The sequence below is a fragment of the Pecten maximus genome, chromosome 5, assembly GCF_902652985.1.
Source record: "Pecten maximus chromosome 5, xPecMax1.1, whole genome shotgun sequence".
Taxonomy (NCBI): Eukaryota; Metazoa; Mollusca; class Bivalvia; order Pectinida; family Pectinidae; genus Pecten; species Pecten maximus.
Window position 1 is genome coordinate 25,880,185 of NC_047019.1, and position 14,571 is coordinate 25,894,755.

At 35.9% G+C, this 14,571-nt stretch overlaps 1 protein-coding gene across 1 annotated transcript; it reads left to right on the forward strand.

Moving 5' to 3' along the window:
* The first annotated feature begins 5,929 nt into the window (after positions 1–5,929).
* LOC117327667 (cannabinoid receptor 1-like) lies at positions 5,930–14,298 on the forward strand. Its single transcript, XM_033884746.1, has 2 exons — positions 5,930–6,821; positions 10,379–14,298. The coding sequence occupies exons 1-2, from the start codon at positions 6,341–6,343 to the stop codon at positions 10,573–10,575; spliced, it is 678 nt and encodes a 225-aa protein (XP_033740637.1). The 5' UTR covers positions 5,930–6,340; the 3' UTR covers positions 10,576–14,298.
* The last annotated feature ends 273 nt before the right edge of the window (positions 14,299–14,571 follow it).

The following is a 14,571-nucleotide window of genomic DNA, read 5'->3' on the forward strand; positions in this document are numbered from 1 at the left end:
GAGATATCTTTTGTAGTGTATGTCACAAATACTGTTTATCTTAAATTGGATATCTTAAACAGTATACTATTATATGAAACATATTGTATACTATAAAACTTTATATATAGCATATAACATAGCTTCAAGAATTTGATGAAACCTTAAAGAGCAACGTTGCACGTTATACAATATGTATTCTTGATATTACATGGATTTTAATTTACATGGTGTTGTCGTTGAAACAGAAGATCCCCGTCTCGCCGGAATCCATACTACAAATAGTTAAGATCAGTGCGTCTTTGGTCCTGTCACAATAAACACGTTAACCACAAAGTATCCTTATATGTTAAACATGATTTATTTAATAGCGCGCTTCATTAAATTTGCCGTTGTCCAGTCGGCATTCATTAGTCCATGAATGAAATCTGAATGCATTTTAATGCTTATATTGATCACTTATGATTTTAAATCCCTTTTCTCTATTTATTAATAGAATTCAAATTTTCCCGCCTTTACCGTCCACAAGTACTGCCAACCGCATACCCATGTTCTTCCGTTTATATGCGTTTCATTCAAAAAGACTTATTGGTTTTCCTGAGTTATCTTATGAAGGAAGAACTTCATTTTATTAGCAAGACATACATTAAAAAATTGGGTCTCCAGTTTCGATAAGCTCGTTTCCCTTTGGTACAGTGCAACATAGTTATGCCACATTGCTTTTGAGTTAATGTGTATTTTTAAATAATTAATAACCTAATGAAAAAAAAAAAAAAAACGCTGTGCCAGAGAACTTTATTTTGAATTGTTTGAAGTGTAACTGTTTAACATTGCTTTCTACCTTTCATTTTATACCACACGTCGATTAAGTTCTAAATGCGTTTTGATTGGTTGACACGATGACCTTTGACCGGGACTATTGTTTAATTACACGGTTCAATGCGTTTCGATTGGTTAACACTTGAAGGCCCCTTCACAACGCCGACTTGTAACGATTTTTAATAAATTGTAATTTTTCCATATATCTCCAAAATTGTCAGTTTTGCATATTAATCAGCTGCATGTTAATTTTGGTAATATCCTTATACTGCACCTGATAATGTGAAAAGAACATGCGTTGACACAAAACAGGTTAATTCATCCTCAGAATAGCTTTTTTATTGAGGTAGAAACAAGTCACTCAAACACGTGGTTGTTTTGTATTTCTTTCACTTTCGTTAGTTATTTTTCCAAAGTTATAAAAACACATATCTGAAGTCGGTTAAGGGTTATAACCCGATAGGAATTCGGTTACAGATGAACACTCATTTGTGGAATATAATGGATGATATTAGTGTTAACACGACAACAAATGACCTCCCTCTCTGTGTACAGTGAACAGTTTGGCGATTCCTATTGTCTCTGGGCTTTATTATTATTCGCGTTCTTGTTACTGACGTTTGCTTATATTTTCTTTCTTTTCTTGTTACATTTTTCTCCGCAGTTCTTGTTGTTTTTAATTGCATTGTTTCATTTTCTTCCTAATTCCTGTTTCATCTCTCTTCTTTTTCTACATTTTGTTTGACTCACGTCTCCTATTGTTTTTTCCTTTCTTTAACACCTTAAATTATATCCTGCTGCCTTTATATGTTTAATTTACTATAATATTTATGTTTCTCATTAGTTCCTGTCGGTGTCTTTCAAGTTTTCTTTCTCTATCAGTTCCTGTAGATGTCTTTGGGCGTTTCAATTCTCCTTCAATGTCTATTCAGCTTCTGTCGTTTTGTTTTCCGTCGGTTCCTGCAATTCATTCAATATTCAGTATTTTGTCCATGTGATTTATTCATACATTTGTTTATATACGTAAAATTAATAAGTAACACTGTGGATAATAAATATATCGAGGAAGTATCACCGAGATGGTAAGGGTTATCTCCTAGAAGGTAATTATAAGTCAACGTTGGTGACAGGCTGATTATGACAGCACTCCCTACAGCCGACGAATAACAAAGACAGACGATTTACAATATGTCAGCAATACGATAATCGTTTAAGTCCGGGTCTTTTCAAAGACTTCTTATTAATTACCGTATGACTGATATCTTTCCGAAGCTGTATGACTGAGCAATGTCTCATTTGACGAGATGCAGGTGTCTCACCGACATTTCCAACCCCGTCATTACTGTGACCTGTCAATATCTGTTATCACAATATCAACTCGCATGTCCGCAGCATACATGCACTTTACAAAGTATGAATGAATTATCCTATAAATATTATGGTTTTTTTTTAACACAACGTGAACTAAAGCGACGGACTTGATATGAACTGAGACACAGAGATAGAATATACTGATATACTGTGTTATAGATTATATTACTGTTCCTATAATTCTGTTGTGTTGTGAAGCTGACAAGGAAGCTTGCAGAATTGCCGAGTGGAAACTCGAAACAGATTACAGAGAAGACATTAGAAGAAGGGGGTAAATTACCCCGTACACTGACAATCCGTCCAAGATTATGTAGTCATTAGTGCTCGGCGCTGTGTAAGTGGGTCATTTTGTTACTTCAATGAATAGATATGTGTACACTCCAGTCTGTTTAATTGACAAATATGAAATAGACTAACCCTGTATATGTGTACATTTCAGTCGGGTTAATTGGCATATGTGTACACTCCAGTCCTTTTAATTGGCAAATACGATATAGTAGAACCCTGGATATGTGTACTCTCCAGTCCGTTTAATTGGCAAATATGAATCTTCAGTCTGTTTAATTGGCAAATATGAAATAGAATAACACTAGATATGTGTACAATCCGGTCTGTTTAATTGGCAAATACGAAATATAATAACCCTGGGTATGTGTACATTTCAGTCTGTTTAATTAGCAAATATGAAATATAATAACCCTAGGTATGTGTACTCTCCAGTCTGTTTAATTGGCAAATATGAAATAGAATAACACTAGATATGTGTACACTCCAGTCTGTTTAATTGGCAATTAAATAGAATAACCCTAGGTATATGTACTCTCCAGTCTGTTTAATTGGCAAATATGAAATAGAATAACACTAGATATGTGTGCACTCCAGTCTGTTTAATTGGCAATTAAATAGAATAACCCTGTATATGTGTACATTTCAGTCTGTTTAATTGGCAAATATGAAATAGAATAACCCTGTATATGTGTACATTTCAGTCTGTTTAATTAGCAAATATGAAATATAATAACCCTAGGTATGTGTACTCTCCAGTCTGTTTAATTGGCAAATACGAATTAGAATAACCCTAGATATGTGTACTCTCCAGTCTGTTTAATTGGCAAATATGAAATAGAATAACACTAGATATGTGTACACTCCAGTCTGTTTAATTGGCAATTAAATAGAATAACCCTAGGTATATGTACTCTCCAGTCTGTTTAATTGGCAAATATGAAATAGAATAACACTAGATATGTGTGCACTCCAGCCTGTTTAATTGGCAATTAAATAGAATAACCCTGTATATGTGTACATTTCAGTCTGTTTAATTGGCAAATATGAAATAGAATAACCCTGTATATGTGTACATTTCAGTCTGTTTAATTAGCAAATACGAATTAGAATAACCCTGTATATGTGTACATTTCAGTCTGTTTAATTGGCAAATATGAATAAGAATAACCCTGTATATGTGTACACTCCAGTCTGTTTAATTGGCAATTAAATAGAATAACCCTAGGTATATGTACTCTCCAGTCTGTTTAATTGGCAAATATGAAATAGAATAACCCTAGATATGTGTACTCTCCAGTCTGTTTAATTGGCAAATATGAAATAGAATAACCCTGTATATGTGTACATTTCAGTCTGTTTAATTGGCAAATATGAAATAGAATAACCCTGTATATGTGTACATTTCAGTCTGTTTAATTGGCAAATATGAAATAGAATAACCCTGTATATGTGTGCACTCCAGCCTGTATAATTGGCAAATATGAAATAGAATAACACTAGATATGTGTACTCTCCAGTCTGTTTAATTGGCAATTAAATAGAATAACCCTGTATATGTGTACATTTCAGTCTGTTTAATTGGCAAATATGGATAAGAATAACCATGGACATACGTACAATCCAGTCTGTTTAATTCGCAAATATGAAATAGAATAACCCTGGATATGTGTACTCGCCAATTTTAAAATATTGCCAATTCTGTATCGGTGTGTTGCCTGGTAATTCGCCACATCTGAAACATCAGTATACTGTCTGAACTGCTGTAAGAAATAGTTATATCTGAAACAGATATTTTGAATAGATTTGTGTACGGTCTGTTCTGTAAAACCTAATATTACTTGATGTGTGTTAAATTATCACATCTTAAGCAGTATTTCACAAGATGTGTGCAACGTGTGATGTTAATTATTGTCACATTTTACACATAATTCTACTAGATGTGTGCAACGTGTTCTATTAAATTGTCACTTCTGAGACATGATTTTACTAGATGTTTATAAGTTAGCCACACGTTCTAAAGACGATCTATGGCGAAATGCAACGACTTTCATCTTCATTTCCTTGACCGGTTTCAACAATGATATATCCCATCTAAGGTATTGGATTCTTTGTTCTCTAAATTAATGTCTTACATATACAGATGTAAGACGAATTAGAACTATTACAGAATAGCCGGATCATCGGTTCGCAATGAAAGAATTTACAAGGTTTCTTAACCGACCGATTACAATATGATGAAAAAATACGGTTAATGATATTATTTTGTTTTAATTAAACAGCATATACTAATTCCTCAATTACTTGAAAGGGGTTATTCAACAATGAATAATTAAATCATTATACATTTTTATCTGAATGGTTGGCGTGTCAAGAGACACTCTTAAATACTATACTCACCAGATGCGGAGTATTTAAGAGGAATTTAAAGCTTTGAAAAATGAAAATACGACACATTAAAATATTTCTTCAAACTGTAGAAAGCGGCATATACGTAATCCAAGGGAGGACTGTGCTTGTAATTAAAACCTCGTGCCTCTAGAATCAACTCATGGGAAACAGATTAAAAACGAAAAAAACTAATATGTACAGCATAATCAACACACGAGAATATGTTCACCTCAAAGCAAATTGGAGTATGTGGTGCAGTTAATGTGTGGCATCCTAATAGAATTGTTAAGATGATGTGTATCGTCAGCTCACAAGGGCGATATCCATACGAATGCGGATACAACTTTAAATACAATTGGTATATCATTGCACAAAAATATTTCTCTTAGTCAAAACATTATTAAAAAAAGGCCAAATTAAACACAAATTCTCACATACACAATGTACTTATATACATTGTATATATATATATATATATATATATGGTGACATATCTATTTTCATCTGCAGCAAGACATGTATGATGAAATAGTCCGGCTATAAGCTGGTCGCCGACGGCGCTTTCAGCTTGGATATGATTATGTGGCTCGCATTGATTTTGGTATGATATAAGTATATATAATAAACTCCTGCGATCGGAATATATCCCGAATAAGCTTAAGAGGGAGTCACTTCACAGTCGTTGTTTAGCCTCTCATACCACAGGGGATGAGCATAGTAAGGTTAATACGGCTTGAAATGGCACATCTGTGTACGGATTAAATATGTCAATAGAGACACATTAATGTATTAACACCATTCGGAAATGAGGTGTTATTCAAAGGACATCTTCTGTTAGGTTTGTGTAGAAGACTTACATCCAATTAGGGACATAGGAAACTTTCAAAGGACGTCTTCAATTTGTGTAGAAGACTTACACTCAATTAGGGACATAGGAAACTTTCAAAGGACGTCTTCAATTTGTGTAGAAGACTTACATCCAATTAGGGACATAGGAAACTTTCAAAGGACGTCTTCAATTTGTGTAGAAGACTTACACCCAATTAGGGACAGAGGAAACTTTCAAAGGACGTCTTCAACTGAGTTTGTGTCGAAGACTCGTACACAAAGTCTATGCTATTAAGCGAGACATGTTTATTCCGGATTCGCATTGAAGTAAAATGGATAACACGAGTGCAAAAAATCAGATGTTGGATACGTCTGCAGAAACACAATGGTACAACTCTGTACTATACCGAGGTGTCAATGGGTATGAGATCACCCTCACTTATCTCTTAATGAACCTCATTGTGGCAGCGTTAGGGTTGGTGATTTTGTTCCTTAACTCGTATGCAGCTTACATACTCTCGTGTAAATCCCATAATTGGGATGTTACCTATGTGTTCATAAAGAATCTTGCTATTTCTGACGCATTTTGTGGTTTGTTTACAATTTACAATATTTTCTATAACTTGATCCATTACAAAATATTTATGAATGCCTTTTCCGATTTGGAATGTTGAACTGCATTCTTTTCAACTCTTCGTTCAATTTGTTTGCGTTGACATTTGACAGATACGTGAAGATTACTGCGCCTTATATTTACTGGAGAATATTCGAGGAAGAGAGAGCTAAAATGTTCACCATTGTGGTATGGTGCTTCACGATCATTTTGGCACTGGTGCCTCTAGCGGGATGGCACACCAAGCAGAAGAGTAATTACTGTGGGTATTTTGGTGTGTTTAGTAGAGCATATCTGATCGTACTTCTGTCCTTGGTTCTGATAGGATTCCTCTTACTTTGTGTTATGTACATACATATACTTATCATTGCCTCGGCCAAGAGTTCCCAGACGCAGATTTTCAGAGAGCGGATGATACAGATCCAAGGAGCAGGTGTATGCAGACCACGGAACCCCGTCAAGGCGTTATGGTGGAAACCGACAAAAATCATCCTCATTATCATCGGCATAAACGTCCTCTGTTATACACCAGTCGGTAAGTACACTATACAACTAGAGGTTCATGAGATTAGATAAATAATGAGATGTTTTGTAGGAATGAAATGAAAATCGAACTATTGGCTGAGTATTAGGGTGAACAATTCTACTCTCCTGTAGCAGTAAGGCCCCTCGAGCGATTCAATCCAGGCCAACAACAGTAATTAATATAAGTTTTATTTACTTGTTTCGCAATTGTTGTATTAAGCATTGATGTCATTTTTTTTTAGTTTCAGCGGGGTATGAAACAAATTTTGTTTGCAAACTTCTGTAAGAATCCGCTACCCCGATGAAACTAAAAAATAATTGACATCAACGCTCATAATTAATTTTTGAAAATGATTTTCTAATTTAAAACATCTTTTATGTACAATTTTACTGGTTTTAAATGGGATTCTTTTTCTCAAATCAATACGCAACGTCAATTGTCGTATTGTGACGTCACATTTTTCGCGCCATTCTCGGAATTTCTTTCATAGAAGAATGAAAAGAATTTTTCGACCAATCACATTTGAGTATTTACCATTAAAAACAAAGAAAAATGAATTATAAGTAAATGAAGTTTAATTTGTAATTGAAAGACATTATGACCTACTTAGCGACGGGTTTCAGTTTTTGATACCTGTGTCAACTAATTTAGAAATAATATAAGCTTTTCGAACAAGTAAAATATTGAGTTGATATTCATTTCCGTCCGTCTGCCAACGACTTCAATAGGTCGGCTTACAATATTCACAGCCACAATAATATCCCTGCGGCACATTTTGACAGTTGCGTTGCCAGTGATATTATTACGGGAACATTTTCAATATTTTTTAAGTGCTAAAAATTATAATCGATTGTTCTTCGAATATTTACATTAAGCTGCTCGAGCATTACACGTGTTGTATTTGTTTACATTATGTTATTTTTCCTCGAAACTTGCGCGCAATGTGCGGAACTATATTATTCAGTGGATTAATAAAAGTTCGCAAACAATTAGACGGAGCGGTATATTTAAGCTGGCATTGCCAAAGGTGAGAAAAATGTGATAAATAGAATGTTCCTTGTTTCGTGATAAAGTTTTTGAAAGTTTTCATCCCACTCGATGACATCGTTGCTATTCGTCCAGAAACAAGGAATATCCTCTATAAATTCAATCACGGTCAGGAAATAGCATGCGTTTGTTATGCTTTTTAAATGGGAACGGACATTTAACGTGACAAGACTAAAGACTGTCGTCAGGGACGTAACTGGACCATATTTGATTTGTAAATGTGTAAGCACTGGCAACCTGGTGTGGTGTCATCCGCAAACTTTTGATATTTGAACTTCAAATGGTGCCATTTGGTTGTATTTGTACTATTCAATTATCAAATACCACAAAAATTATTACTTCACGTAAAACTTGAGAGTATGTTGAATGACATAAAAGGTTTAAATATTTCAGTACAAACGACAAATGTTAGCATTCTTGCATGACTTAAATACACCTATTTTGGAAAATGATGTGCAAGTACAGGATTGAGTGCTTACAAGGCATCTACGAGCCTGATGGCTTGTTATTCATATGAGTTGAATGTCACTGCCCTATTACATATCGGATTACATTCTGAGGTTAGTATAGAAAGAAATATATGCTGTAGTCTATGTATAACTTGTAGCTGTGCACGATTCCAGAGCAACTGGAACGAAGATATGGTTGTGGAGACATCGCGATTCAAATTGACGTTAATTTTACCGCAGCCTATTTAGACAGCTAACACTCCTGTTTTTGACAATGACGTGATTAAACATTTACCAGAATTTGTCAGAAAGTTGAATATAGCAGACGACGGATATTTTCAATATTGTGCAAACGTAAAATTGCTGGATGAAGATACATGTTTTGTTTTGATAAATAGCTAACATATCTCATCTGTTTTAGCTAAATCCTAAGTTGATATTTCAGATTGTAAAACGTAAATTTATTTCAAAACAATTGCGAAACAAGTTATACAAACTTACATTCATCACTCTTGTTTCCTTGTAAGGCAGCGATAGATGGGTCTGACAGTACCTGGAGAAAACCCACGTGGTTGAGCAGGTGCCCCCATATCTTTTGACGTCCGAATAGGGAATCGAACCCCGGCCACCTAGGTGAAAGGCAATGATAGTGTTTTCTGTATGTGGTAGCAAAATACACCTGAGTCAAATAACCAGAGAGTATAATAAATATATTACATGCAGCGTAATACACAGCAACGTTTAAACGTAGAAGACCCCCAAAGAATAGTACTTCCTCCGCGGATATGTATGATAGGTGGACGGTATGCATAAACTTTAAAAGAGAAAACATTGTAATTGTGTATTGAAAGTGTTAGTAACGGTCACAACCCATTGATTAAATCATATTGTCTGAATAAACTAGTTCTTATCCACGGCCTGTTTAACTTATATATTACACAGCTTACTGTAGTTTGTTTATTTTTATTTTGTTTATGAATAAAGCATGTTTTTCGGAGACGGTTTAGAATATCTGTTCTAAATATAAGTATCTTATTATATACGTTTATATACCGTTGATATCATAATACATTGAACCTGTTACAGTTGAGTGAAGGGCTAACATTCACAATCTTTTGCATCAGTAGAGCACTGGATGTGCTCAGTGCTCGAAGTTTAGAATATAAAGACACTAAAATTAAATTCATTGAAACATTTTCTTTCCAGATTTTTTCATAGTATGGTGTAATTTGCTTCGATCAGACTAATTGCATTGTTATAACGCCAATTAGTAGAAGATGTAATTAGAATAACAATTATTTCAAGAACTTGGAAAGGGGGATGCCAATTTAGGCCTTTCTGCTACCAATAATTGATAAGGTTAATGTTTTGCAGGAAGATACTTTAAGGTCAGATGCATATAGTATAGTATTCAAAACATCAGATTTTTTATTGGCTCATAGAAGTTTCAGGGGTTAAAGGTCACAGGTTTGGGGCCCCGTTGTTAAACAACCATGACTATGAAGGGTCAGCAACTTGCCAAATATAGATACCGTTGAAAAGTTACTACTGTGTGATTTATGGAAGTGTCTTGGACATTTTTCTAAAGTATTTGCCACCAAAACCGACAAGACGTAAAATAAGATCACGGTGATCTGATTTTACAATTTTCTTTATTGGCCCGAACAATGAAACTAGCATTTTACACCCTGTGACCTTTGTCCCCTGAAATTTCTACGAGCCCAGAAAAGATCTGATGTTTTGAAAACCACATAAAATGCAGCTGACCTTAAAGCATCTTCTTGCAAAATATTAGCCCTATCACTGATTGGCCGAATAATGACCCAAATTGGCATCCTCCTTTGCCAGCTCTAGTAAAGTAAGATTCCTAAAAGCATGTATCACACAGGTTTAATGCTTCAATGGAGAGCAACAGCTTAAAACTTCCCAAAAGAAAGCTTTAAAGTGTCATACTCTGACTTCGCCATTAATACTTCCCTAAAGATAAAGAATATCCTCAAATAAAGATACTGGAAAAAGCGAAGCAAGATGAAACATACCGTTTATAAGGTTTCCTGTTTTTATTTCCAGGTATCTACGTGCCTTGTGTTTTGTTCGGTGTCCTGGACGACTTAGATGTGGGTACTCAAGGGACGCTACTCCTTTATATTTCTTGTCCTCTTTACCTCAACAGTTTTGCAAATCCCATCATCTATGCCTACAAGATTCCTATGGTTCGCAAGGCCTTCCGACGACTGATGGATTGTTCTAGAAACGATAACTATTGAAAATATATCCTTGTTGTGTAGATTGTGTAAACCCAACACAATGTGATCAGTGTTGATAAGATATCAAACACTTTCATTTCAAACGCCTTTTGACTTATTCTAGATAAGATTTGATTCTTAAACACCTGTATAATAATTCTACTTTACATATTATGTAATGACCACATTACGCACACTCAGACAGGAACTCATGTTGAACTGTTTGTTTCCATACATATTTGGCAGAAGTAAATTTGCATCAAAGAATGATGCATATGACAAGCTAAGTTGTCATCTATTCATGGAGCAATATTGATCCAGTGTATAGCTAAGTTATATAATATATCTTATTTATTACATAAAATATCTTATTAGATGTCTTCAAAACTATTTAAGATATTTCATACAGTATATGAGATATCTATATGATTATATGAAGATATCTTATATAACTTGGTTAATAACTGAATCAACATTGCTCCATGAATAAATGATAACTTGGCTCGCTATAGATGTCGGATCTTGGAAACATGGTGCACGCTCAGATAACGCCATCAAAGTTATACACTGCTTAAATGACATCCTGTAACATCCGGCCGTATTCAACACAACGGCTACAGACTTCACTGTCATAACCGACACTGACTTAACCGACACACTGCCATAACCGACAATGAATAAACCGACACACTGTCATTAACGATACGGAATCATCCGACACACTGTCTTTACTGACACTGAACTAACCGACACAATGTCATAACCGACACTGAATTAACCGACACATTGTCTTTAATGACACTGAATTAACCGACACAATGTCATAACCGACACTGAATTAACCGACACATTGTCTTTACTGACACTGAATTAACCGACACACTGTCATAACCGACACTGAATTAAACGACACACTGTCATTACCGACACTGAATTAAACGACACAATGTCATTACTGACACTGAATTAACCGACACACTGATATTATCGATACTGAATTAACCGACACACTGACTTTATACCGACACTGAATTAACCGAAACACTGAATAAACCGACACACTGACTTTACCGACACTGAATAAACCGACACATTATCTTTAATGACACTGAATTAACCGACACAATGTCATAACCGACACTAAATTAACCGACACATTGTCACAACCGACACTGAATTAACCGACCCAATGTCATTACCGACACTGAATTAACCGACACAATGTCATTACCGACACTGAATTAACCAACACACTGTTATTACCGACACTGAATTTACCGACACACTGACTTTACCGACACTGAATTAACAGACACACTGTCATTACCGACACTAAATTAACCGATACAATGTCATTACCGACACTGAATTAACCGACACACTGTCATTACCGACACTGAATTAACCGACACACTGTCATTACCGATCCTGAATTAACCGACACACTGTCATTACCGATCCTGAATTAACCGACACAATGTCATTACCGATCCTGAATTAACCGAAACACTGTCATTACCGACACTGAATTAACCGACACACTGACATTACCGACACTGAATTAACCGACACACTGTCATTACCGACACTGAATTAACCGACACACTGTCATTACCGACACTGAATTAACCGACACACTGACATTACCGACACTGAATTAACCGACACACTGACATTACCGACACTGAATTAACAGACACACTGTCATTACCGATCCTGAATTAACCGACACACTGTCATTACCGATCCTGAATTAACCGACACACTGTCATTACCGACACTGAATTAACCGACACACTGACATTACCGACACTGAATTAACCGACACACTGTCATTACCGATCCTGAATTAACCGACACACTGACATTACCGACACTGAATTAACCGATACACTGTTATTACCGACACATAATTAACCGACACACTGTCATTACCGATCCTGAATTAACCGACACACTGTCATTACCGATCCTGAATTAACAGACACACTGTTATTACCGACACATAATTAACCGACACACTGACATTAACGACACTGAATTAACCGACACACTGTCATTACCGATCCTGAATTAACCGACACACTGACATTACCGACACTGAATTAACCGGCACACTGTTATTACCGACACATAATTAACCGACACACTGACATTACCGACACTGAATTAACCGACACACTGTCATTACCGATCCTGAATTAACCGACACACTGACATTACCGATCCTGAATTAACCGACACACTGACATTACCGATACTGAATTAACCGACACACTGACATTACCGACACTGAATTAACCGGCACACTGATATTATCGATACTGAATTAACAGACACACTGTCATTACCGACACTGAATTAACCGACACACTGTCATTACCGACACTGAATTAACAGACACACTGTCATTATCGATACTGAATTAACCGACACACTGTCATTACCGACACTGAATTAACCGACACACTGACATTACCGACACTCAATAAACCGACACACTGATATTATCGATACTGAATTAACAGACACACTGACATTACCGACACTGAATTAACAGACACACTGTAATTACAACCACTGAATTAACCGACACATTGTCTTTACTGACACTGAATTAACCGACACAGTCATTACCGATACTGAATTAACCGACACACTGTCATGATCTACTCTGAATTAACCGACACACTGTTATTACCGACACTGAATTAACCGATACACTGTCATTACCGACACTGAATTAACCGACACACTGTCATAATCGACTCTGAATTAACCGACACAGTGTCATTACCGACACTGAATTAACCGACACACTGACTTTACCGACACTGAATAAACCGACACACTGATATTATCGATACTGAATTAACCGACACACTGACATTACCGACACTCAATAAACCGACACACTGTTATTACCGACACACTGACATTACCGACACTCAATAAACCGACACACTGTAATTGCCGACACTGAATTAACCGATACACTGTTATTACCGATACTGAATTAACAGACACACTGTCATTACCGACACTGAATTAACCGACACATTGTCATAACCGACACTGAATTAACCGACACACTGTCATAATCTACTCTGAATTAACCGACACACTGTTATTACCGACACTGAATTAACCGACACATTGTCATAACCGACACTGAATTAAGCGACACACTGACTTTACCGACACTGAATTAACCGACACACTGATATTATCGATACTGAATTAACCGACACACTGTCATAACTGACACTGAATTAACCGAAACACTGACTTAACCGACACTGAATAAACTGACACACTGTCATTGCTGTTACATTGACTCCGGCCCATGTAGTGTCTGTAAAGTCAGTTTTCACTCTAGATATAACTGGGCCCAGGTCTTACTCTCCTTAAAATATTAAAGGGTCTCTACGCATTTCATAGCTTGCCTTCCTCGTTTCCTCAACAGACGGGCATTATAAATTTGGAGAGGTAGCCTATCAACACGGTAACTCGAATTGAAAAGTGTTACAAAATAAGAACAAATGAGGCCTTGAACTGGTGTCGTTGAACTTTATCATTGTGATGTTTAACTTGTGAACTTAAACTTGAATTGGTGTCCTAGAACTTGATCTTTGTAATGTGAGGGCTGACCAAATATTGTCGGTAGCCCGACGTAAGAACATAGCCTGTACAAAAAATACGCCACAAATAAGATTATCAGCTAATAAAAGATTATTTTACTTTGGATTTGTTGTTGTTTTCTCTTAGATCAAATACATGTACTACAGTACTAAGCTAGTATTAAACTTTAAAGGGACGACGGATACATCAACCATGTCGTCCATTTGAAAGCAATTTAAGATAGAATCCCCATAAAAACCGAATCCCGATACACTATGGTTTACGTATGACCAACGTCAGCCACGGTAATGGTGATATCAGTAACATACCTCTATGAACAAAGTGTTGTGCTTAGCCAAACGTCAACTATGCCACTGACCTTAATAAATTGTAAGG

Coding starts and splice junctions, on each gene's coding strand:
- LOC117327667 (XM_033884746.1), top strand. CDS start 6,341: ATGTTGAACTGCATTCTTTTCAACTCTTCGTTCAATTTGTTTGCGTTG. Junction 6,822..10,378: donor CCTCTGTTATACACCAGTCG/GTAAGTACACTA, acceptor TTTTATTTCCAG/GTATCTACGTGCCTTGTGTT.